Source organism: Sorex fumeus, unplaced genomic scaffold (assembly GCF_029834395.1).
Source record: "Sorex fumeus unplaced genomic scaffold, SorFum_2.1 ptg000009l, whole genome shotgun sequence".
Classification (NCBI taxonomy): Eukaryota; Metazoa; Chordata; class Mammalia; order Eulipotyphla; family Soricidae; genus Sorex; species Sorex fumeus.
In genome coordinates, this window is record NW_026606066.1 from 3,686,749 (window position 1) to 3,714,408 (window position 27,660).

Sequence of the window (27,660 nt, forward strand, 5' to 3'; positions counted from 1 at the left end):
TTTGTTTTTTGTTTTTTGTTTTATTAGTGAAACACCATGAGGTACAGTTGTAGACTTACAAGTTGTTGTGCTTGGGTTTCATGTATACAATGATCGAGTACCCATCCCACCACCAGTCCCAGTATATCTCCTACCCCCCATCTCCCATCCCACCCTGCCTCTGTGGCAGGGCACTCCCTTTTGTTCTATCAGATAGAATTATCTTTTAGGTTTAGAGTTTATTCCAAAATTCCTAAAAAACTTTTTGCCTTTCTATTTGCAAGGGTTTTCAATTTATTCCCTAATTCTTAAAATGTAACAGCAAATTGCGGTACAACTATTCCCTGATATTTTGAAATTTTTTGTTATATACTTCGTTTTTTCCACTTTCGTTTTAGTTATGGAACCACACCAGGCTGTGACCAGGGCTTACTCCTATCTCTGGACTCTGGGGACATTTTAGTGTACTGGTGGACAAACTTGAATTGACCACTTGCAGTGCAAGTGTTTTAAGCACCATATTACCTCTTTAGGCCCCAAGCAATTTATTTTTGAGCGATAGCACAGTGGTAGGGCGTTTGCTTTGCACGCAGCAGAGCCAGGTTTGATTCCTCCACCCCTCTCGGAGAGCCCGGAAGCTACAGAGACTATCTCGCCAGCATGGCAAAGCCTGGCAAGCTACCCATGATGTATTCAGTATGCCAAACACAGTAACAAGTCTCAAAATGAAGACATTACTGAGCCTGCTCAAGCAAATAAATGAACAATGGGAGGACAGTGACAGTGACAGTAAAAATAATGTATATTACTGATTCCACTGACCAATAAAAATAAAAGTCATAAATAATATAAAGGAAAATAGCTTCAATATTAGTTTCTCGGAAGCTGTCAGAAGCAGTTAACATCCTAGGTGCTAGAGTGACACTGCCAAGTTCTTTCTAGTAAAGTATGTGTATTTATCATATCATTCCTGCTTTTACTATATTCTCAGTTTAGTTGAGGATATAAGTGTTATTAAATCTGAGTTATAGGCTATTTTGAATGTCTCAATACTAAAAAATTATAATTAGAGGAGGTGCACATCTGACTATTATCAGGACTTACTTACTCTTGGCTCACTGATCACGAATCATTCTTGGCAGTTTGCTGGAAACCATTTACAGTGCCTGGAGTTAATCTGCTGTCAGCTGCATTCAAAGAAAGTGACTTAACCCCTAGAGACTATTCCTCAGCTACCCCCGAATTTTCATTGTATTGGGTATACAGCTCAAAGGTTATGTTTCCAACATAAGCACACATGTTTGATCTCCAGTGACACATTGCCTGTAAGCAACACCAGAGCCTATAATTGAACTGTTTAGCCTTATTGGCTGAGTACAGATACTAACGGTCCCTGAACTCTGTAAGCACTGTTTGGGAGCACATTCAAAATTTTTAAAATATAAAGCAATGACAAGATAAATTCACTTTTCCTATTTTAGAATAGAAATATGGAATTTTCTATCCTCAGGTAGTAAGGGAAAACTGTACAGGAACGGTGCATTTTGGAAGATAAAATAGATACTGGGGAAAAAAGACAGTACATGAAGTCAGCAGTTCCTGAATGAGGCACTGACTAGGACTAAAGAAGATGGGAAAGTCACTTTTATGCTATCTTGGTGATGAAGTCCCATTTATGTGGATCTGAATCAAACGCCTTAGCTTTCCCATCAATTTATTCATTGCTTGCATACTTACATCTTTCAGTGGGCTCTAAACTTAAAGAAATCTGAGAACAAATTTTACTCACGGCTACGTCTAACGCATTTCCAAGGTCAAGCATCAGAATCTTATAAATATTTATTGGATTGAATTAAATTCAAACAATTAGACCACTTTTATTTCTGCTTATACAAAATAAGTACTATAGTTGTAACATTCAAACATTTCATTAGTGACCTATTAAATGAGCATATCAACATCAATCAGTAATGACTGGCCGCATATCTTTTTTTAAGTGCAGAAATATTATTAAAAAATGGTCCTTTGCCCTTTAAAAGACTTCGGCTTGTAGATTTATTTTTAAGAAAGAGTTTGAATTATTGGGAAGTGGTATTAGAAGAATTTGGAGGATAAGTATCACTACAGATGTGGATATGAGGAACTCATAACACAGCTGTGAAGTGTGATATAGTGTGATGTTTGATGTGTGCATATATTTGTATAGCACACATTCCTGTGGGTTCACTTTAGTCAGCTTCAGTTTTTCCCATCCACTCGATAATTCTTTGTGATAAAACAGACAGGAACAAACAGATATCTATATTATGTTCAAGTTGCTTCCTAATATATAAATAACATTATTTATATTGCCAAACAAATGCTTAGAGTGTATAGCATCTCTTCTCATCTGTATCTTTTGCCAAGAATAAAGTGTCCTGAGCTCTACTTTCTATTTTTGGAATGACCAAAACTGCCAATGTGTCCTTCCTGTGATTTTAATTTTATTCCTTTTCACCGAGGATCTGGCTATGCTATGTGTTTGTCAAATACCTCAAAATATTTTTCAAACATTTGTTTTTTTGGGAAAATATCTCTAAATATGTTTTGCCAGATTTTTCTTTAGCACATTTAACAAACAAAAATTTAATCCTTATGTTTCTCATTAGTTTTTCTGAAATTAGTTGAAATATTATTCTCTAAGAGTTTTCTGGATAAACAAGCAGCATTGTATTCCAATGTACATTTTCTTTTAAAATCAAATCTTCCTGACTGTCTCTCATAAATAAAATTTGTTTTCAAACTTGAATTACACTTTTCAATTTTGTTTTGAAAGAATTATGTCTAGACATGATAAAATCAGCTGGCCATATATTATGCAAGATTGTGTATAAAATAGAAAAATAAGAAGAAATATTGGTAATTTCATATAGATTTATTCTTTCATTTCTGTTTACCTGTCTTCCTTCTTCTATTTCCTAACAGATTCCTTTAATAAGTTTTTATTAATAACTTTTTATCTACCAGGTTATTTATTATGGTCCCCCCATAAAACTGATTCATGAGAAGAAGAAACAAATTATATAAATGAATCAATTAAAAAACATTTCGGCGGGGCTGGAGAGATGGCACAGCAGGTAGGGTGTTTGCCTTGCATGCGTCCGACCTGGATTCAATTCCCAGCATCCCATATGGTCCCCTGAGCACCGCCAGTAGTAACTCCTGAGTGTAGAGCCAGGAGTAACCCCTGTGCATCGCCAGGTGTGACCCAAAAAGCAAAAACAAAACAAAACAAAACAAAACAAAACATTTAAGCAATCAATTTTCTAGGTGAAATGCAGGGTCTTCTGTATAAAATTAGATGGCCAGGGCTTCAGTGGCAGTCTGGAGGCATGTAGCTATATTGTCAAGATCAAAGTCTGTTTATGATCACATCTTGTTTAAATTTGCACAGCATCAAGGAAACCTTAGAAAATATATCATGCCTCAAGAGATTTGAGGGCAGCTAATGTAATTGACATAATATTCAAAGTCATATGAAATTAGATAATTCTCATTATTTTATAGAACAGGAATGAATTGCTAGAGTTAGTAACTAATTCCTCAAAGATTGGAAGTGAATGGAATTCTGAATTTGTCTATGCCTCCAGGTTTGACTTATGTAAGAATGGTTAGGAATTAAAGACAAAATGTATACTTGATTAAATGTATAGTCTTCTCCTTTAATAGTCTCATTAAAAAAAAAACAAGTTTTAGAGTTATAATTTGGAACTTTACTAAATTAAAGGAATGACTATGTAGTAAAACTTTTCCACTGTCCACTGTCCTCCTGTTGTTCATTGATTTGCTTGAGCGGGCCCAGTAACGTCTCCATTGTGAGACTTGCTGTTTCTGTGTTTGGCATATCGAATAAATCATAAGTAGCTTGCCAGGCTTTGCTGTGTGACTGAGATACTCTCGGTAGCTTGCTGAGCTCTCTGAGAAGGGCATAGGAATTGAACCCGGGTCACCCAGGTCAGCTGCATGCAAGACAAATGCCCTAATGCTGTGCTATCGCTTCAGTTAGATAAATCTGGACAAGAATTCTTAATATATTCTTTTCTAGTGTTGTGCTCTTGTCAAGTGATTTAACAACTCTGAACTTCAGTTTCTTCAACTGGGAGTGAAATTATGAAATAGCACATGGAAGAAAGAGTATTGTTAGAATAAGACAGATAATTCATGATGGATATTAATGCTATAATTTCTATATGGAATATGTTTGCTAATATGAATTGCTCTTTCTTTCTCTATGTTTCAGATAACTGTGATGATCCATTAGCATCTCTACTCTCTCCAACGGCTTTTTCCAGTTCCTCAGATCATGCTGGGACTCACAGTCCAGCTCAACTCAACCGAAGAGTTGGTGAGTAGAAATATTGAACCACTAAAAACAAGTGTTGAGTCATATCTATGCTATGGGATCATATTGAAAGATGTGTTAAGGAAAGGAAAAGTAGAGTTAAATGCAATGAAATAAACCAGTAATAGCATAGTGGTAGGGCGTTTGCCTGGTATGCGGCCAGCCTGGCCCATCCAGGTTCGATTCCTCCGCCCCTCTCGGAGAGCCCAGCAAGCTACGGAGAGTATCTCGCTTGTACCTGTTCCTATTCAATATGCCAAACACAGTAACAACAAGTCTCAAAACGAAGACGTTACTGGGCCCACTCGAACAAATCGATGAACAACGGGAGGACAGTAATAAATCAGTAATAGAGTAAGCAACTGTTTATTGGGGTTTCTAAGTCCTTCCTGTGGAACAAACAAAGCAAATAAAGGGGTCACATAAAGTTCTGATTTACAGTCAGTGAACCAAAACTATAATCATTAACATGACCTTAAAACTGGTGTCTGAAACCTAAGCAGCAGACTTTTAGGATCTGCAATCTGCAGTTGTTATGTGAAAAGCTTGTGACTTGCATCTGAAGAGGTAAGGGGGATCAGTCTTGTGTGAGTGACTACAATCTGGTGCTGCTTCCGGGTAGAAAGTATGTAGTTGAGCTGATATTATTAGGTAGAGAATGATAGTTGCAGGTATGGGGAAGCACTCCGTCCACACATTGGAAATTTGTACCGGAACACTATAGAATCACTTTAGTGAGTTTTCCAATATCAAATTATATTTGACTCTGGGATAAGTTCTAGGTAGTTATTGTCTTGATTGACATTTTTTATAAAGTTGCAGAATTATTTAAAGTTTAAATATCTGTAGTGAGACTACAGATATATAATATACATAATAATATTTATAATAATAAATTACAAATCACATATATATCTGTTGCTTGCTCATATTACATTTTATAGTTGTTTCTATTACAGTGGGATTAATAATTTAAAAGTTAGAAAACTGCATGATTTTTTTGAGAAAGGAGTAAAACTATTATCCAAAAGGAAAAAAATAATATAGCCAAAAACCTAGAATCAGAATAGTAACAACTCTCTACTCATCAGCCAAAGTTCTAAAGCTGATTCTGATATTTGGCCAGTAGCTCTGTTGGTATTAGTACCTCAATATCACCTGCTCCCAACTTTGGTTCTTTCTCTGCAAAGTACACAAACAATCCCCGCATGCAAGCTGCCAAAGTTTAATGTGTTCTACAAGAAGACAAACAACCAGTTTTTTTTTCTCTCTCTCTCAGTCTTGCTCCATTGCATGAGGCAGAAATTCATTAGTGCCCAGTGTGTCCTCTGAAGTTTCTAGACTATTTCTGATCACAGACAAACTTTCTCCTAATGGACCAATAGTGACAGAGCGCAGATGTCTCTACTTACACTTAATGTAGTTACTCTTGCTCATTTTGGGAATCTAGCCAGAGCACAAGGGCAGCATAAGTGAGGGTGACTTCTCTTCCTTCTTCTAAATACAGTCTTAATCAAGAAACTCAGACAGAAATGCGGTCATAGAGTTGGAAAGTACTGGCCTCTTTCAAAGTCCTCTAGAAGGGCTACAATCTCTGCTTTATGGGCACAATTCTTGCCCTCAGGGGAAATTAAACTGTAAAAACTAGCTTTCTGGGTGTTTTGTTTGTGTATTTTGCTTCTGTTATTTGGGGACCACACCCTGGTGATGCTCAGGGAAGACTCCTGGCTCTGTGCTGAAGGATTATTCTTGGTGCTAGGGAACCATTTGCAGTGTTGGGAATTCTAAATGAAATCAGCCACATGCAAGGCAACAGCCTTAACCCTCCCTCTCTGTCCACTGAGATTACTGGTTCTTCTCAGGCATTTGAATGACTAGAGAATCATATAAGTAGCAATACTCAAGTCCATCTTCCAGGTATTATGAACTATTTGAAATAGAACCAAAGCAAGAATATTGTTATGGTATCTAAATACATGCTTTCCAAGTGATTCTAAAATCCAACAACCATGGAAAATCAGTAACTTGAGCAAATTCATGAATAACAATGAATTCCAAATCCCCTATTAATATTTATTAAATCCCTACTACGTTCACAGCTTTGTGCTAGAAACCTGCTATATAATTGGTATAAATAGGAATAGGTTGTAAGTATATTTTATGAAGTGAATGCAGTAGTTATATAATTAAAAAATGGCATTCATTATTAGTGATTCCACTGCTATTTTTTCTCTCACCTATAGATTCATAATATAGTTGCTATGTATTAAAATATTAAGTTGCATAGGGGAAGTTACTTGTTTTTTGGTATATAAGTCACAATCATATGTATAAAGATGTAGTATATATCTATGCTCATAGGTAATAGAGTATGTGCATACATAGATATATATATATACACACATATTTTATATTAGTCACAAATACACAAGAAAACATTTTATCATAAGTGGATTCACAAATATAAAAAGTAAAAAAATTATTATGGTTATTTACTTTGAGAATTTATGCATAATTTTTTTCTTGAAAACAGACAAATGTCCTGTCTAATGCCTTATATACCCTAAAAGAGATAACTGTCAAGTGAATACTTAATTTTCACACTTTTCTTTAATACTTCCCTTTTATTCATTAAAGGAAAGACATCAGACACCCCCAAAAGACAAATTGGACCATATAATTTGAAATGTAGATTATATAGATAGATATATAGATACAACTATATCTGTAGATATATAACTATATCAATCTATTTATGTTTGAATTACCCATGGACTGTTTAAAACCATTGTTTCCTAACTATGCACTCTGTGAACCCTTAGGATAGTCCAAGGGGCTAGAGGTAAAAATATAAATGAGGGGATCGGGGTGGGAGGGGACAGTCCCTGTTATGAGGAACAAGTCTGGACCACACAGAAAAAAAAAAGGTTGAAGGGTCGAGAGTGATAGCATAGTGGGTAGGGAGCTTGCCTTCCATGCGGCCAAACTGGGTTCTTTCTGAAGCATCCCAAATCACATATCATCCCCCTCAAAGCCAGGAGTGATGTCTTAGCCCAGGGCCAGGACTAACTATTCAGCATGACTCGGTGTATCCCCCAAACAAAGAAACAAACAAAAACCAAGGATGAAAAGGGTCCATGGTCAGAAACTGTTGGAAAACACTGTTTTAAACAAATTCATAATAAAAATGCTAAATTATTAGAATTTGATATTGTCATCTGACTTGTCTCCTCCCTTAGACTATGATTTTGCACCATTGAAGTTTAACATTCTCCTGTAATCAGATTTGCCTATCAATATCCAAATAAAAAACATAGCAGCAATATAATCAATACTTAATATGAAACTTCACTGCTATAAACCTTTAAGACATATGAATTCTACCTTGACAACTGCCATAATGGTAATATTATACTTACATCAGTTTTTGTTGGTGGTGGTGTTTGTATTGGTTTGCTTTGGTTTTGGGTCACAACTTGATATGCTCAGGGGTTACTCCTGGCTTTGCACTCAGAAATGACTCCTAGCAGTCCTCAGGGGACCATGTGGGCTGCCAGGGATTGAACCCGGGATAGCCATGTACAAAGTAAGCACTTTACCTGCTGTACTATCTCTGCGGCCCCTCTTATCTCAATTTTATAAGTAAAATTTGCCCTGGCTCAGAGAATAAAGAAAATGATATTTTAATAAAATTTCTAGTTAGATACAAAATGAATTATTGCACTACAGGGTAATAAAATATGGGATTTTTATTAACTTTATTGGACCAATATTTGTAAGCTAGTGTGTAGTGTCACAGTATATAATGTCTACTCTTCCAGTGAATAAAAAGAGCAAATATCAGGATCATTCTCCTGGAGAATTAAGTAACGATTACATACACCTGTAAAAATTGTCTCAGGATGATTTTGAAAATACATACTATTTTCTCTTTGATTTTCAAGTTTTAGGGTTTCTTTTTTTTCTCTTAACATAATTCATTCATATATTCCAGCATTTTCTATAGCCTTCTACTCTTTCCTGACCTATGCCCAGGAAAAAAAGGTACAGAGTTAGTAAACTTGTCATGTCAGAAGTAGTGATCAATTCAAAACTTGAAGAATTAAGGAAAGCTGTGCTAAGGAGCTCTCAGATTCTGACTAAGGCTTGTCTAATGAGTGTTGTTAAAGACAAATGGATCTTTCTGGGAAGAAAATAACAACAGCAGAAAAAAAAACACGCCCTTGGGAACAGACTTTAACCTGATTTGGTGCTGTAGCAAACCAAAAACTGGAGATTTCACAGAATGAGGAAGGGGATTAGATGGTTAAAGCCCAGTACAATAGTTTCCACATTGCTATCTCATCTATGGAAGGGATTTGCGAAATGGACTTTTTGTTCTCTCTGTTGCACACTCCTCAATACCAATTTCATCCACACACAAAGCAATGAAAAACCAGTAAGAAAACTAATTACTTTTGAAAAAAAAAAGACAAAATGCATTAAAAGAGGGGTCAGATCACCATTAACTTAGGTTGCCAAGTTAATCTGTGTAATTGTGGTTTAGGAGGGATCTGACTTTGCCAAATGTGATTTGTTTTGTTGCCTGAAAGCTTTTGATCTATACATTAAAGTCAGTTGGGTTTCCAGAAGCACTTCCTATGAGCAGGAAATGCGGGGTTGGTGGTATAACATGAAACAGTGAGTTGTGGGTTAGACCCACTTGAGAGTAAGGGGAAGATTTTAAGTAACTTTAGCTGATTAAAAGCCAAATAGGGACAGAAGAATTTGACCTCCTGAAAGAAGAAGTTTCTATTTTTTCCTCTCATCTGTTTTTATCCTTCCAAACACAGCTTTGCAAACAATTACACTATTTGTTTCTTGAATTTTCAATCATTATTCTTTACTCAGTGCATTTTTGAGAATCTTGTCTGTGTAAGTTGAGTTTGTGTGTATCTAGCATAACAATTTTGTTGCCATGGAGAATTTGATTTTCTATGTCAAGGTATTTTTAGCTTTCTGAGTTTTGGACCAATGGGGAGGCATAAAATCATTGCCTCTCTTTGGCACAGATAGATGTACTCTTTTCCTCCCCTATAGCAGCACAGGCTGTAAAAAAGCTTAAGATCCATGACCGTGTTTTGAAAGTTAGTTTTTAGTTTGGAATCATTGGTCTATTTGTGAGAAGATGTGGATTGAGAACAATGCAGGAAGCAGGGTTCACACAATTAGCATGGTATCAACTGTCTAGGGACTTATTCTGGATAGTGAGGTGACACTCCTGAGTATCCAATTTCACAGGCAGCACTACAATGCCTGCTTGCAAAAGATAGCACCAGTCTCCCATCTGAATTGATTGAGCCAGACCTGGTATGGATATAATCTAATCGGTGTGAAAAGACTGAGGTATAGGAGAATATGTCATTGGATTCCTGCCTTGTCCCTTGAAGGGTATTGTCCTTTCAGCCCCTTTGCTTTTTTCTGCAGTCCAAGCTGTTCAGGCCAGGCAAGCAGTGAACAAGGGTATTATGTGATACTTTGGTAGAAATTCAGAATTTCTGCCTCAACCCCTAACTTTCTGAATTATGGATTGTGCTTTCTGCTCATACAACTCTTACCTCTTTGATGTTTTTCACGTTGAAACTTGGGGTGAGGCAGAAGAGAGGGCATCAAGATGGTTGAATACTTATAAATAAAGAACTATGCTTTAAGTATAAGCACTGTATTCACCATCACCATATTGCTGATAGGATTATTCACATATGTTGGATCACATTCAGTGTTGGAGCTACTCCTGGCTCTGTGATCAGGGGTTACTTTCAGCAGTGGTCAGGGTACCGTGAAGTTCCAAGTTTAGTAAAATGCAAAGCAAGTGCCTTAATTATCTTGCTATCTTTTGACCTCCTATTACTCACATTGTTGAAGATTAAGAAACTGGCATGTAAAACAACTAACCTGAGAATGCATAGCTAATTGTTGGTAAGACTCGCAGTAAACACTATTTTATGTTAACCAACATTGTTATGCATTCTGATCTGAAATGTCTATTTGAATGATGATATTGTGGGCTTAACAATCACTTCTTTTTGATTAATTTGGAATTTCAACAGGAGAGAAAAAGAGAGAGAGAGAGAGAGAGAGAGAGAGAGAGAGAGAACACCAATGCTTTGTCAAATATTCTAAAATATTGTGGATGATCAAATACACCTAAGGGTAAAACTAACTTAGACTTGATGTTGAAAGTTACTCTAGGTCAAAAAAAAAAGGTTACTCTAGGTCTTTTTTCTTAGTAAAACACTTGTAATCTGCTGTGATAAATACAATAAACATCTGCTATTTAATGAAAGTCTTAAAATTCTGTGTCAAATGTAGAGAAATGAAATGTAATGACCTTTCTTCCCAGGTAGTATAATTGCAAATCAAAATAATATTAGGGAAGGGTAATCCTGTCAGTACTATTTGCTTATTAGTAAAGCAATGCATAGAGGCTGGAGTGACAGCATAGCAGGTAGGGTGTTTGCCTTACACGCAACTGACCCAGGTTCGATCCCCAGCATCCCATATGGTCCCCAGCACTGCCAGGAGTAATTCCTGAGTGAAGAGCCAGGAGTAATCCCTGAGCATTGCTGGGTGTAACTCAAAAAGCAAAATAATAGTATTAATAATAATAATAATGCATAAAGTATTCTAAGTATCATGTTCAACACAAAGTTATATGCAAATCAGGTAATAATTCAATCTTGACTTTTTCTCATGAAAGCTGGCTGTTCAGTTCCTATAAAAGGTCTAATTGACATTAGTTTTGAGTAACATCATGTAAATTTCTAGTTCAATGAGCAGTTAAATCTGTTCTTATTTGTTTTTGTTTTTGTGCCATACCTAGCCACACTCAAGGCTAACTTCTGGATTTTTGTTTAGGGATCACTCCTTTCAGAGCTTATTGGAGCATATGGGGTACCCAGGATTGAATTCTGATTGATTGTGTGCAAATTTGGGGTTTACATTATGCTGTAAACAAAACAAAACAAAAAAAACCCACTCCCCAACCTTTATATTAGTCTGTTCATTGTGTTTCATCTAAAACATTGCAACTTAAAAATACATTAATTGAATTGAGTAATTAATGGTGCATATTTATCTAACTATCAACAATTTACTATAGTATTTTAAATTAGTATCACCAACAGGAGGATGTATATTGCATTTGAACAATATATGGTAGAATAGACTGCTTTTGTTAAACCTGGAATTTCTAGATAGGTCTATTTAATTCCTTTATAAGAAGTCTTTCACTTAAAGACATTGTAGAAATGTCATTAAACGTTGAGATTAGGAGTATTGAATTCATCATAAAGAGTGACGGGAATTGATACAAACATGACTGCTAATATTTTTCCAGCATTCCAATTTGTGTACTCCTTCTCTGGTGCCTCTTCTGAATGCCTCAAAGTAAAGTTACTCATACTCTTCTACTCAACGGATTGCTTTTGCTTAGGAATTGGTTTGCTAATAAGGCTCATGTTTTCTAAAAATGCAGATTTTATAAAGCATTCAAGTCATTTCTTCTTTAGTTAAGAACTTGCTTTTATCTGTGATCATGGTGCGGGGAGAGGACAGCTGGTACAGAGAAGGGATCATTGAGAAAATGATGGCTTGAGGAACCGGTCAGGATGGGAGATGTGTGCTGAAATTAGATAAAGGACCAAGCATGATAACCTCTCAATATCTGTATTGCAAACTATAATGCCCAAAAGTAGAGAAAGAGAGTATGGGGAATATTGTCTGCCATGGAGGCAGTGGGAGGGTGGGAAAGGTGGGGATATACTGGGGATATTGTGGTGGGGAATGTGCACTGGTGGAGGGATGGGTATTCGATAACTGTGTGATTGTAACTCAAACATGAAAGCTTGTAACTATATCTTACAGTGAATCAATAAAATAAAAAAACAGAACTTGATGTATTATAAATTTCACCTTAGATATCCAATAAAACTTGATATACTCAGATTTCTTTGTTAGCGTAAGTTTGAGTATAAGTAGAGAAAATTATCATCCTGAACGAATTTGCAAGTTTGATATGTTAGTAAGTGTAATCATATAGAATTTGAGAGGTGTCCATACTGTATTGAATAGTGTCATCTTGCAAGTATTTTCACTCTATGATCTGTTAAGTTAAATATATAGTTAGGGAAATTTTGTGAAATAGTTTATGTTCAATATTATGTATGTCTTTATTTTTTACTGGTATCCCCACTGCTTTGGTTGGGTAATTGTGGGCCACTCCCAGTTATACAAATAAATGTGTAGTCCTGAGGGTTTGGAATTTGGGTTTAGTGGTGCTCACAGGAAGCAGGAGGAACACCCCCTTCTGCGGTAGGGGTCCAAGTATATCAGGGATCAAATTCAGGGCCTTGTCATGCCAATATAGGCCAGGCATGTGTTCTACCACTTGAATGGATCTCCTGGGATCTATTTTACCTAATTAAAGAAAAGTAAAATTTATTGTTATATATAAAAAAGGAGTTCTCAAATGAAAGCAGGCTCTTGAACTTGGTGGATTCAACCCAACATTGCCATCGTCTTGTCAGTATTTTTCTGGAGTCAGTACGCCTGCTCATCTTCTTTAGCAGACATGATACTTTGGAAATGAAGACATCAAAAACTTCCATGACGTAGTTTTGAGCCAACTGAATAGCAGTGTGACAGATAACACCCTAGAACCTAACTAGTAGCTGCCTATTGTCCCAAATTTTCTGAATAAGAAACTTAGCAAGGAACAAGAAACCGTTTTTCACTCCAGTTCCCTAAGGAATTCAACACTCTAAATTTAGACCTATTGCTTAGAGGAGGAAAAATCATCTAAGACCCAGAAGCCATGCTACCAACCACTTCACTGCATCTGAACTGCAGCAATTTTTCTTTTCATGTCCAAATGGCCATAATTTTGTCAAATGTCTCATCTTTCTGAGTACACAGTCAGGAGAGGTAGAACTGAAATTATTTTATAACTTTGTTTGCAGGAAGCAAATAATGAAATCTCATCCCTCTCTCTTTCCTATAAACTGTTTGGTTACATAGAAGATTACTTCAGTCTCAAGAGTAATTTACTGATTGAGGTTTGAACTGGTCCCTGGATCCCACTTTTGAACAAAACTATTCCCAAGATGAAGATCTTAGAATAACAAAAATTCATCTTTAACCAAATTGTACCCACAATTAGGAAATTTATGAGTTAATGTATATTGTCATATTTGATCTTTTGTAAAGTATTAGCTATATTATTTTTCTAAAATGGAAGATATTGCTTGTCAAAAGTCATATAGAGACTGGAGTTTCAAGCCAATCTCCAGACTTCAACAGAACACAGTATTTCAAATAAAATTGCCCTGGGAAACTAAGTTAAATTTATGCTGTACTGTGCAAAAAATATTTTCCTGTGAGACATTTAGGTGTCTATAATAACAATAGGAGATCAGTGTTTTTAAGTGACTTCTAATTCCATTACTCCAGTTTCTTTTCAACGGTTTTGGATGTGTAAAATATTTTCCCTTATGCCTAAAGACAGGTAACGTCTTATCTTGCTATTGAATCTGCTCTCAAATTTTAGTCCTGGATAGAATTTTATAATCATATATCTGTTCAATAGGGAATAAGTTATCAACTAAAATCCCTCACAACTGTGTGCCTGCTAAGTAGAGTTAGTTTTGTTAATTTGTATAATTAACATAGAATTCAGCTCCTGCCACTTTTTAAGGGTAATTCTAGAGCAGTTTTACCAGTAGAAATTTCTACAAGGATGAGAATATTCTGTAACTGAATTATTTTGTGAAGTAGCCATATATAATCTAGTAATATATGTGGCTACTAAAACATGGTCAATGCTTCCAAGGAACTGAATAGGTGCATAGGACTAGGGGTTACTGTGATAAACACTATAGTTCCATAGTATTTCAATGTTTTAATGAGTGACTCTCTTACCTATGTTTCAAAAAATGCCTGTGTGTTTTATGCAGATATGAATTAGTCTTTGGTCTAAAAATGCTGTAAATATTAGAGTGTCATTGGGACTAAGTTCCTAATTTTCTGAGCCACTTATGCAGTCTTGCTAACATCCTCCACTTCTGAAACTTTTGTGTCTTGAAAAGTCAGCCAGGTATACTTTTCTGTTCTGCTGACCTTTCTTCCTTTCCAGGGAATTAAAAAAAAATAACAACAATAACAACAACCAAAAATTCTCAAGGCTTTGCTTACAAATGTTTAATAATTGAAACTAGTAACTCAATCTCACCTCCCATCAATTGATTATCATGCACTTTTGACTTTCTAGGATCTTGTGTAAGGTTTGGGCAAAGCACATGCCAAAGAAACCTGTTTCTTATAAGGTTTATTTTAGGACTTTTAAAAATGGCCTAGCTGTGTGTGTATAACAGACTAGCTGTGAAAATGCTATACATATGGGTGACTATTATAGCTTATGTTGGTCTTAAACTACATGGGATTTTTTATTTTCTTTTTCTTTTTAACTATAGTTGCAAAATATTGCTTAGTAGATACCTATAGATAATCTGTCTGTGCCCATTTCCAGTGTATCACATCAATTCTCATTAATTTTTCTGACCTAGAGGTAGAAATGAAGGCAAAACAGGGATATTACTTCATTTTTTACCAAATATTCTCTTTTATGCCTGTAAGCCTTCCTAACATAAAAAAATGGGAATTGCTTATAATTCTTTCTATGAATCATTTCCTGGTTTCTTAAGAGGTTGGTTCCTGTTAAAATCCTTTAGAGAGATGACAAATCAGAATTGGGGTGGAAAGCAGTTTCTCACTGTGTAACTTGGTTTATTTAGCTTTTTGAGGGTGCTTTTCACTCAAGTTAATGAAAATTAAACTGTAATTGTTTACTGATTTGAGAACCAAATGAGGCACTGAAAAAGAATGTGAAGCTTGAATTATATGTCTAGAGAGAATTGATATAATGAGGAAGAAGTAAGAATAGAATAAGTGGGATCCTCATGTGAAGAGGTATTTCTACCTGTATTTAAGGTTATAGGTTTTAATTCCCTGCTCTGTCACTTACTAGTGGTGTGATGACAGAAAAGCTACTCCATAATTCTGGTGTCCAGTTTTCTAACTGTAAAACGGATAATATTATCAATCATGCAGAGCTACTGTGGAGATCCATGAGTATGCTGACTGCCCAGGTCAGTGCAGAGCACTGAGGTTAACTACCTGTTAAGTAATAAAACCAGGACTTAATCAACTCTTTTTTTCTTTTTAATTTTATTGAATCACCGTGAGATAGTTACAAGCTTTCATGTTTGTGTTACAATCACACAATGATCAAACACCCATCCCTCCAACCAGTGCACATTCCCCATCACCAATATCCCCGGTATACTCCACTTTTCCCACCCTCCCCCTGCCTCCAAGGTAGACATGATTCCCCAAAATCTCTCTTTACTTTTGGGCATCATGGTTTGCAATATCAGACACGGAGAGGTTATCATGTTTGGTCCTTTATCCACTTTCTGCACACATCTCTCATCCCAACCGATTCCTCCAGCTGTCTTGAATCAATGGGGAAAATAAGGTGATAAGAAGGATCAGAGGGACAAATTGGAAATACAAATATCCAACCTTGAACATGGTTATTTTTCTAACTTAGATGGAGAAAGGAAAATGCTAGATAATTTCATTCAGAAGTGGAATACAAAGAGAGCAAAAGAAAGGAACAGTTTAAACCAGAAGGAACCAAGTCCTTGGATTACGTTTACTAACAGAGTTACTATGTTAACTAACAGAGAGGAATGGGGAGTGAAAAGTGAAGAGATAGAGGAAGTGCAATAGGTTTTATTGGAGAAATATTAGTAATTTGGTGGTGATTTTGTATTGTAATATACCTGAGGTGAACCTATACTCCAAAATATGTACCATTGTGATGAACAACAGGAGAACAGTGCAGTGCTATGTTATAAACCAACATTCTCTCAATAACTGGAAAAAACAATAAAGACAGATTTTTATGGAGATATACCTTTTCAGATTTCCTTACCAATTTCAAATCTAACTTTTCATATAGTTTGTGATTGGATATAGGGAATCCGGGAGGGAAATCACAGAAGTATATCCATTTTTAGATCTAGAGGAACTTTTTGTGACTTTTTAAAAAATATTTGTGAAATATAATGTTAAATTTAAACTAAATTGAAAAATCAAATAGACTACAAATATAATTGTAACAAGAAAAGATATCAAGGTCTAAAATCTTAATAAACTCTTTTAAGGGTTTTCCTAACAACTTAGGCATATGGCAAATTTCTACAAATACAGGTACCAAGGTTAGTTTTCAAGTTCCCTGAATAAGTTTTCAAGCTTTGGGTGAAGTAATTCTTATTTGTATTCTTCATAATTTCTTTAGCTGTTTTTGAAGATTGAGAACATTTGAGAATCAATCAACTCAAAAACAATGCTGGGTCAGGAGCCAGTCTTTGGCCTTTTAGTTCGATTCCTATTTGTTTTACCTTCACCAACATCTAATAATGCAATCAGTCAAGAATTTATCTTAGAATGAGAGTGTATTAAGGATAAGCTAATATATAGTCTCATATCAAAAGTTTTAAAATAATTGGGAAGTTCTAGATGCTCTGAAATTGAAGGTGAAATTGCTTTTCTTTGTTAGCTAAACTTTTTTCTTTAGATTTTCATTGAATTTCTTTAAAATTAGCTGAAGAATATATTATGGTTACAGTACCATAACACTGATAACAAAGCTATAATTACATACAGCATTGCCTTTATTTAAAAAACTTCAACATCAAACATCAAGTATTTGTGTGTATATTGCAACCCCAATTTAGAGGTTAATTCAGAAACAGAAAAAAAGTAGGGGTTTTGTATATTTTTAGATAAACCATAAGTATTATTTTCAGACTTCTCTCATCATTTGTGAAAACATGTTTATTGTTTGGTGGAAGGAACAAAACGTTTGCCATAGCAACCATGACAACCCTGGGTATCTTGCCTATTAGCTATGTTGCAGGAAGCATCTTCAACAGCAGGGAAGAGTTCTTGGCAATTATCACCCAGAGAGTCTCTTCATTTTAGGAGTTTAGACTAAAGCTTGTGGATTAGGAAAATTCTTTAACTTAATGTTCTAAAGACTGAGAACAGCAACAATTCCATTTTGGTTAATTTAAGGGGTGGCGGTGGGTAATAAACTTACTGTGAGCATAAGGGAGACGTGATTTTCTTTAGACAAATTTGAAGATCTCTTTTGAACATTAACACTATCCTTCTACCAGTTATACTCAGAACTTATTGAAATGCATCTCTGTAAAAGTCTATGGCATTCAGCATGGTAGTTTGATCCATACATGTTATGAAATAAGTTGAATTGTAGATTCAGCTAGCACTTATCAACTACTTCCTGTGCTGGAGCGATAGCACAGCAGTAGGGCGTTTGCCTTGCACGCAGCCAAGATGGCCGACCCGAGTTCGATTCCCCCGCCCCTCTCGGAGAGCCCGGCAAGCTACCGAGAGTATCTCGCCCGTACGGCAGAGCCTGGCAAGCTCCCCGTGACGTACTCGATATGCCAAACACAGTAACAACAAAGTCTCCAATGGAGATGTCACTAGGCCCGCTCGAGCTAATCGACAAACAACCAACGGGAGGGCCTTTACCTTACCTTTACCCTTCCTGTGCTAGCATTTATCAACTTCCTGTAATGAAAACTTAGGATTTATTCTTTATTCAATGTTGATATATATCACATAGCTATGTTAGCTATGTAATGTAAAATGTTATAACATTTTACTAATAACATTTTTAGTACCTATTTGTCTTTTTTACAGGAAGTTTGTACATGTTAACATTTTATTTATTTTTCTGTAAGTTTTATTTTTATTTGCATTGTGTATATGTTTGCTTATTTTTAGATTTCACATATAATTATGTTTTACAGTTCATATTTTCATTTAAATTCTTCACTTAATATGCCTATAATATTCAACCATGCTATCAGCTGTGATAGGGTTTTCTCTATTTTTCTGGTTAAGTAATAGTCCTGTGCGTTTGTGTATGTGTGTGTGCGCCTGTGTGCACATCCATGCAGGCCTGCTTGTGTGTCTGTGTGCCTCAAATGTGTGTGAACTCATGCACTTTCTTGCTTTGGATATTGTAAACAGTGAGATATTGTACAAATTAGGATGCAGATCTTTTAATTAGTGTTTGCATTTCCTTTGCCTTTATTTCTAGCAATTGAATTGCTGGATCATATAGCAGAGCTATTTTTAATCTTTGTGAAACTGCCACACTTTTCCAAAACAACTATATCATTTTAAAATTCTATCAACACACTTGCACAAAGCGTTCTTTTCCCTCATGTTTCTTCTTTTGGTGTGTGTTTGGTTTGGTTTCTGGTTAGTCTTTATAATGTCTTTTTCTGTTATATGAAAAGGAGAGGATCTTACCAATGATTTTCTGGTTTTTTTTCTCCTCCAGGTGAGATTTTAGTATGTAAAAGATAATAAAAATATTTATGATTAAGGAACAATCCTAGGTGTTGCTAGGAAGTCTAGTTGTGAAAATGATGAAAGAGGAATATTAAAGTTTGGAATTTTAATATCAAAAATAGTGAAAATCCAAAGCTATATCTTGTATCCTTCTCTTTCAAATCGCTAGAGATGTCTTTCTCCGAAAAGCATATTAAATATGAGCAAGTAGTTGCAGTTTATAAAAGAAAGACAGATAATAGAAACCATGCAAAATGAAAAAAACCTAAAATAATAAAACTTTCAAACACTCAACTAATTCAGAAGAATTCACAACGTTTTATTTATATCATGCTTTTTTAATTCCAAGATCATTTAAAAGATGGTGGAGAGATGGGTTGTATGAGTAAAACTCAAAAATAAAAGCTTTGTAACTGTATCACATGGTGACTTAATAAAAATAAAAGTTGATCTAAAAAGCGTAAAAAAGGTCATATGGAAAGATAAATCATATGATCTTTTTTATGCTTTTTAGATCAACTTTTTTATATATAACCGTCACTGTCACTGTCCTCCCGTTGTTCATTGATTTGCTCGAGCGGGCCCAGTAACGTCTCCATTGGAGACTTTGTTGTTACTGTGTGTGGCATATTGAATACATCACGGGTAGCTTGCCAGGCTCTGCCATGCGGACGAGATACTCTCGGTAGCTTGCCTCTCTGAGAGAGGCGGAGGAATCGAACTCGGGCCGGCCATGTTGGCTGCGTGAAAGGCAAACGCCTTACCGCTGTGCTATCGCTCCAGCCCATTGGCTCTCGAAGAGCCCGGCAAGCTATAGAGAGTATCTTGCCCACACAGAAAAGCCTGGCAAGCTATCTGTGATGTATTTGATATGCTAAACACAGTAACAACAAGTTTCACAATGGAGATGTTACTGGGCCTGCTCGAGCAAATCGATGAACAATGGGAGGGAGGACAATACAGTACAGTACAGTGCAGTGCAGGGGATATATGTATCTGAAGAGAGAGTAGTAAGAACATGAGGTATAAAAGAAGGAAAGAAGAAAGTTATGAGTCAGAAGATATAAATCATGCTAAAAGTTCAGTTTATAAGAATACAAAAAAATACTTAAAATAAATTATTTTAGATAATTCAAATATGGAAACCTTAAAGACTAAGCAAAGAGCAAGAAACATGGAAACATAGCATTTGACATGGATATTAAACTATGAAATAGAATTATACGTAGGGAAAGCATGGAAATCTTCCCACGAAAGTGGTGAGTTTAAGAAGAGAGATTGGTCATATTTGTGAATAAGGGTATCTAAACTGATCATTACTTTTCTTTTTAAGTATTGAAAGTTGTAACCTTATGTTTCTGCAAATTTCTATCTCTGATCCTCGTCCAGGAACTGGTGGTTGGTCCCCAGCAGATTCCAATGCTCAGCAGTGGCTGCAGATGGATCTGGGTAACAGAATGGAAATTACAGCAGTGGCCACGCAGGGAAGATACGGAAGTTCTGACTGGGTAACAAGTTATAGCCTGATGTTCAGTGACACAGGACGCAACTGGAAACAGTACAAACAAGAAGATAGCATCTGGGTAGGACATCTTTTCTTTTCATATACACAAAAGTAAAAATGTGATCCTGGTAACCAGTGATGTCTATATCGTTTCCCTTTACCCCATATTGTTGGAAGCTTAATAATTATTGATTGTAGCTTCTCTTTTAAGTATTGATTGCTCATTCAAAATTAATTGGACATTATGTATGTTCTGTCTCGAACAAGATTTCATTTACTAGGGACAATGGAAATTTAGCAATTTCCTTCAATTCTGCTAACTTAAGTTAATTTTAGACCTCAGTGCTACATCTGTATTAGAAGTTCCCTGGCTTATTTGGACTACCACCTCCTTTTCTGAAATATAAAATAAAATAAAACAAAAATAAAAAAGAACTCAGAACTTCCATGAAGATGTACTTTAATTGAACAAAAAGAACATGCCCCCCAATTATACTTGAGTCTACTGCTGACCCTTCTGCCCTTCATTCCCTCACAAGGCAGTATTACCCTCATTGAGAACAGAAAGTAATGATTTAAACAGAGACATACATTTGGGGAATCTGATTGTAAATGAATATGTATAAAATATTTATTTGCTTACCTGCTTAAAATATATCATTGCACTCTATAAAGTTTATCACGACTCACCTGAGTCAGTTATTTATATACATTGAGCAAAGTTGACAAGTTTTTTTGATCTTGGTAAGGTTACTGATGTCAGTCATAACCAAGATTTGGAAACAATTAAATAGGTAAAATATATACACACTATACAAACATATATATAACAAATATAAAATGTGCTTCTCTTTTAACCACTTAATCTTCAGCTTTGTTCCCAAGCCCAAGTTCTTGACTTTATAATGTCAAAATGAATGATTGTTGCCAGACTATAAGGGTAAAAATTAAGAGGATTACAACATAAAATATTGTGAGAAGGCTTCAAAATCTCTTTCACTGTATTTGTAAGTTTAGGTCAATTTTCATTTAGTATAGAAAACACCAAATATCTATTATTTCTAAATTAACATAAAAATAAATATTTGGCACTTGGTAGTAACATTTTCTTTTTATTATCTCCCTAAATGCTTTCCACCTTAAGTCAGTGCCAAATATGATTTCAAATTGTTGGTGTTTGCAACTTTTTTTGTTGGTCCCCTAAATATACAAATATATATATGCATATGTATATGTGTGTGTATATGTGTGTGCTTATATATGTATATATATATATATATCCATCCTTTAATTGCCTACTCATCATTGATTCTAATTGAAAAATTCAGTAAGCTAGAAATTTGCTATTAGCATTAAAATAGTATAAGATCATGGTAGATTAAACAGTAATATGTATCTTTACTCTGAATCATTTATTATTTTGGGTTGTAGTATTTATTCATGGAGAACATGGATTGCCATCATTTTAAAAAGTGGGTGAGAGAATATACTGGATGGTACTCTGGGCATTCATGATTTTGTGCTCGGGGATCACATTTGGGGGTGCCATGGGAAGAAACTTAGTAGGCACATGGAAAGCAAGCACCTTGGCAGCTGTCCTATTCCTCTGGGCTCTGGATTGTTCACATTTTTAAATAGCCTGTTGGAAACTGTGCATTTTGTTTCTCTCAACTTTGAAACCCCACAATTATCTAGACAATTTTTGCTTTGCTTTACTTTAAAATGAACAATAAGCGATGTTCCGTTTTTAGAAATTTTAATGCTTTATGTTTACTGTAGAGGGACAAATAGATACAGGGTTATTTCTTTCTTTTGACATTTCTATCAGAGCATGTTGTTTTTGAGATAAAATTGTGGTTTTGAGTAACTTTAAAATTAAAAAAAAACTATTTTATTTTTCCTATATACAAATCTATATCTATATCTATACGTATATAGATATAGATATCTATAAATCTATCTATATCTATATCTATATCTATATCTATATGAAATCTTTATCTATATCTCCTGCCTGCTGGCTGCCCTCACAGGGTCCCCTTGGAGGGGGGCAGATTGAGTTTCCTTCCCCATCCCGAGCAGAGCCCAGTAACTGAAGAATTCCAGAACCAGCAATAGCCATGCTTAAGACCACTCTTCACACTCTCAGGTGAGCCTCACACATGAAGGAACCAGCAAAGGAACACAGGTGTGCATGACCCGGGGCTGCGATCTCCAAGGCTGATCGGATTGGGGCTGGGCCTCCTCCAACCAGATCCCCCATCTTCTAGTAGCTAGGTGTTACACCCACCAACTGCCCCAAGTGCTGTGTAATCCCATCAATGGCCAAGACCTAGAGACTATAAAACCAAGTTCCCGCAAGCATGCGGCCACAAATGCGTTACAATACTTCCTATTGTTTAGTTCTTACTCTCGGAGTACCCGGCAAGTTATTGATAGTATTCTACCCTCATGGCAGAGTCTGGCAAGCTCCCAGTGGCATATTTGATACACCAAAACCCTGTAACAATGATGGATCTCATTCCTCTGACCCTGAAAGAGCCTCCAATGTGGCACTTGGGAAAATTTCAGGGCTAGAACGAATGGAGATATCACTGGTGCCTGCTTGAGGAAATAGATGAACAACGGGATGACAGTTGTAATAAATCTTTAGAGGGCGGCCAGTGGGACCCCGACGTCTCTTCCCCTAGCTACTCACGTTCAAGGTTGGCCTGAGCTGCTCCCACAGCCAGGGCGGTCCAGGCCATGGGGCAGATGGTAAACGAAACAAGGGCCAACTCTGTTGATTGATCAGGTGCCGTTTATTCCATTCTCCCCACGCACCTGCACCAGTCTCCCTGAACTTCCCATTCTAGTCTCTACTGTTCCTCATTTCAGTCTCCTTCTGTCCCTCCCACTCATCTCTCTGCACTCCATCTCGCAGATCTCTCTCTCTCTCTCTCTCTCTCTCTCTCTCTCTCTCTCTCTCTGTCCCCCGTGCTATTTCTAGCCCTCCATGGTCAATCTTGCCTTCCTGCTCTCTCTTCTCTCCAGCACTCTTGCCTTTCCCTGCTCTCTTTCTCTCCAACTCCCTCATCTCCCCAAGCTGACACTGCCCCCAGTCAGGTAGCCAAATCAACATAAGAAAGCCCTTCCTGAGGGCCCACCAAGTTCAAAGGGAATACTACCTAGAATACTCCAAAGTCCTTCTTGACTGACCAAGGTCAAAATACCCCTTGAGGTGTTTTTTCTCTTTTCCTCAGTCCAATAACTCTATCAGCATATCAATACTATCTATTTTTGTATGGACACAGTAAGAGATAACATTGAGACTTGTAGTGTAGCTCTCCTGGGATCATCTTGCCACAGACTCAGACTACTGTGCTCAGGCCAGATTAATCATTCCTAACCCTAGCAGGGTCCAAATCTAGTTATTACTTTTTGGATCATGACAGCATTTGTCCATGACCAAGCTCTTAACTTATAGTTAAGCATTAGGCACTTTGGCCAGGCCCATCTCCATGCCAGGGTAGCACATAGCTTACCGCTTGCTCTGGTTCCATCCAGTCCCTCGTCAGGGACCCTGATTTGGGGGGCGCTAGGAAGTAAGGGCAGCTGAGACTTAGGTGAGAGAACAGATGCCCAGGAGAAAAATACCACTGAGAGTCAGGTTACAAAAGCATAGCATATACTATCTTCTTGAGTCCATACAAAAAGGACAGTGCTCTGAATAAACTATGCAAAGGATTTAAGGAGAAGAGAAAACAATATTTACAAGTCAACAGAGACACAAAGAAAGAAGTCATAAATAAATTCAGAGGAATGGGAGTATTGTGATGGGAACAATCCAATAAACCTAAACTACCTGAGGCTATGCAGGAAGGACAGAAGAGTGTTATCCTACAGATAGTGATACAGCAATATATCCAAATGAAGAGCTTCCAGCCAATGTGTATTTCAAGCACTGATACTTACCCTGGGCTTGTGAATATCCATTTTATTTCCTTGCCCTTGTTGATTTATTTGTATTAACAAATATCTCTAAGCCCCTTAAAAGTTGGGAATACTCTTGAAGTAAAATACATAGTACAGGGGTTAAAGCATTTGTCTAGCATACAGTCGCCTGCTTCAATCTCCATCCTGGCTAGTAGCTATCCACCAGAGAACAGAGCAAGAAAGAAGAGTCTCCAAGCACCACTGAATTGGTAATCAAACCTAAAACTTACCACCACCAGCACCCCTATTAAAAAAAAACAGGGGCTCATCTCAATAGGTCCTGTACCTTTTATGCTTATTATTACTGGACCAAGCAAGAACTAGATTTTTTTTCCCTTAAATTTTTATTAGTGAAACACCATGAAGTACAGTTGTATACTTACAGATTTTTGTGCTTGGGTTTAAGTTATACAATGAATGAATACCCACCCCTCCACCAGTGCCCATTCTTCACCACCACCAGTCCCAGTATCCCTCCCACCCCCTTCCCCCCATCCCCTGTCCTACTTACTCTACCACTGTGGCAGGGCATTCCCTTCTGTTATCTATCTCCTTTTTTTTTAATATTATTTTTAGTGAAACACCATGAGGTACAGTTGTAGATTTACAATTTTTTGTGCTTGAGTCTCGATTATACAATGATCAAATACCCATCCCTCCACCAGTGCCCATTTTCCACCACCATGGATAATATTCCTCCCACCCCCATCCCTCCCATCCCACCCTGCCTCTGTGGCAGGGCAATCCCTTGTGAAGAACTAGATTTTTGATGATTATGAAAAGAACTGCAAAATTAGTAAGACTGCTAGAGTTGAAGGGGAGAAAACTATTCCCTTTTTTTCTCATTCTCAAAACAGTCTTGACATTTAGGGAGGTAAACTATGCAATGGGCCAAGGAAAAAAGGCAGGAAAACATTATGCTAAATAAGTCAGTAAATTCCAGTTTTCACTTGCTCAGGGCTGCTTACAATGCCTACAGGCTACATGGGAAAGGCAGCAGCAACACAACCACCTGTCAGGTGCGAACCCCAGAGGAGAAGATTTGTAGAAGAATCCTCACAACTTTTAACTTACAGACTAATATACAGCAACATTGGGCAATCACAACAAAATCATCTACAGTGGCAATACTCAAAATGGAAAAATGTCTATGATGTCAATATTAAGGAAACTCACATTGACTAAATAATTACACCTCTCACCTGCAAGTATATAAGAAAAAATTTTCACATATAATAAAAATATACTGCAAATAGAACTTTATGTGAGTATATATGTGTATATGTGTGTGCATATATATATATATACCAAATTATACATTCAATATTAATATGCCCATGACTCAGAAACTTGAAACTCATAGAAGTGAATCCAGGCTCATGTAAATAGAAATTGGTGATGGAAAAATGGAAAGCTAAAGTTTACTTCTAATTTACTAGATCACAAAATTGTGCTTCTGGGTCTGCAGTGATAATGTAGGAGTTAAGTCACTTAACTTGCCTTGCACGCAACTGAAACTTCTTCAGTTTCCAGAATGCCTTATAGTTCTTTTGCACACTAGGAGTGATTCCTGAGTACAGAGACAGGGTTAAGCCCTAAGCATCATAGACTCTACCTCCCAAGTACAAACAAACCAGCAAAAACTCCCCCAAATGTGCTTTTGTTTCTCTCCTCTATCTTTCTAGTTAGTTTGTTTGCTTGCTTGTTTGGTTGTTTGAGGCCACAGGCTAGAGGTGCTCAGGATGTATTCCTGACTGTGCTCAAGTTCACTTTTGGTGGTCCTCAGGTTATATTCAGTACTGTGGGTCAAACCGAGGTCAGACTCTTTTAAGGCAAGAACTCTCTCTCTCTCTCTCTCTCTCTCTCTCTCTCTCTCTCTCTCTCTCTCCTGCTACTTCTCTATTATTGTATCTTATTTTTTTTAAATCTTTGAAAATATACAGCGGGTAGGGCGTTCGCCTTACAAGCAGCCAACATGGCTGACCCGAGTTCGATTCCTCTGCCCCTCTCGGAGAGCCTGGCAAGCTACCGAGAGTATTCGATATGCCAGACACAGTAACAACAAAGTCTCCAATGGAGATGTTACTTTTCTAAACTTAGTTAAATTTTGTCAGAGCTACTATGTAAGAAAATTAAAATCTACTGGTTACTTTATGTCCTTTACAAAAAAAGAGAAAAAAATACAATGATTATCTATCAGTGCTACACACAATGAATAGTGGCCAAGCTGTCAGAAATTGTCAAGAATGTCCAACAATATAAGTTCCATGTTAGATTTGTTCTGTTTTGTTTTGTTATGTTTTGTTTTGGGACCACATCTGCCAGTGCTCAGGATTTTCTTCAGTCTCTGTGCTCAGAAATCAGTCCTAACCCCTGTGGACTTTGATGTCCATATAGGATGCTGAGTCTTGAACCTGAGTCAGCCATGTGCAAAGCGAGCTCTTTACCCACTGCACTAATCACTCTGGTCCCTATAGAATCAATGTCTGATAAAATAATTTAGTCCGGCCATTCTATCCTGCATGTAGCCATCTCCTCTACACTCTATAGACATATGGGAAAATATGAGTTGCAACTAGTATTCATTAGTACTTCTATAAAACTAAGTTATTGAATGAATAGATGATCATGAAGGAAATGTGTGAATGTGTATGTGTTTTGACTTTTAATTTTTCTCTATAGTTTAGATTCATTAAAGTCTGGAAAGCAAGTTATTTAATACAAAATTTTTTTATCAAATTCTGTAAGTTGTTCTCTAACATAAAAAATGTCAATAGTTGGAAATATAATGTACTAAATTAATTAAGAATGATAGATCAAGGAATGAGAGAACCTTTTGAGTGAGACAATCTCATGGTCTTTAGATGACTAAAAATTTCAGTATGATATGGGATTTTAAGTTCTTTACAAAAAGTAATAATAAAAAATGTTAACACATGTTTTAGATATATCAAGTTACCAATACTCAAGATATTTATTTTCTAATGTTAACTTTAAGAGATAAATTTTGAAAATACCCCTGTTTATTGTACAGTGATACATATTTGTGTCTTAAGAGAGAGAAAAATGTAATTTCTGATCTGGCAATGAATGGGATGTTCATGAAGACAGCAATCAAGCACCTCCTAGTGATATCATCATCTACAAGCAATCCAGAATCTCCTATTTCACTAAATAGCCATGCATGACGCTGTCTGAAGATTAAACTTAGATACAATTTTAGAATCTTAGAAAATAAAATAATATCTCTCTAACTATATTGTAGACATTTGAAAACCATATGAAGACGAAGCAACAGTAATGTACATTTTCTTAGAACAGAAATACA

At 36.4% G+C, this 27,660-nt stretch overlaps 1 protein-coding gene across 1 annotated transcript in view; it reads left to right on the forward strand.

Moving 5' to 3' along the window:
- The window catches only part of CNTNAP5 (contactin associated protein family member 5), a 973,836-nt gene that overhangs the window by 203,066 nt on the left and 743,110 nt on the right, over positions 1–27,660 (forward strand). The window contains exons 2-3 of the mRNA XM_056110141.1: positions 4,259–4,363; positions 20,243–20,436. Coding sequence (XP_055966116.1) covers positions 4,259–4,363; positions 20,243–20,436 — 299 coding nt within the window. The remainder of the gene's footprint in view (positions 1–4,258; positions 4,364–20,242; positions 20,437–27,660) is intronic.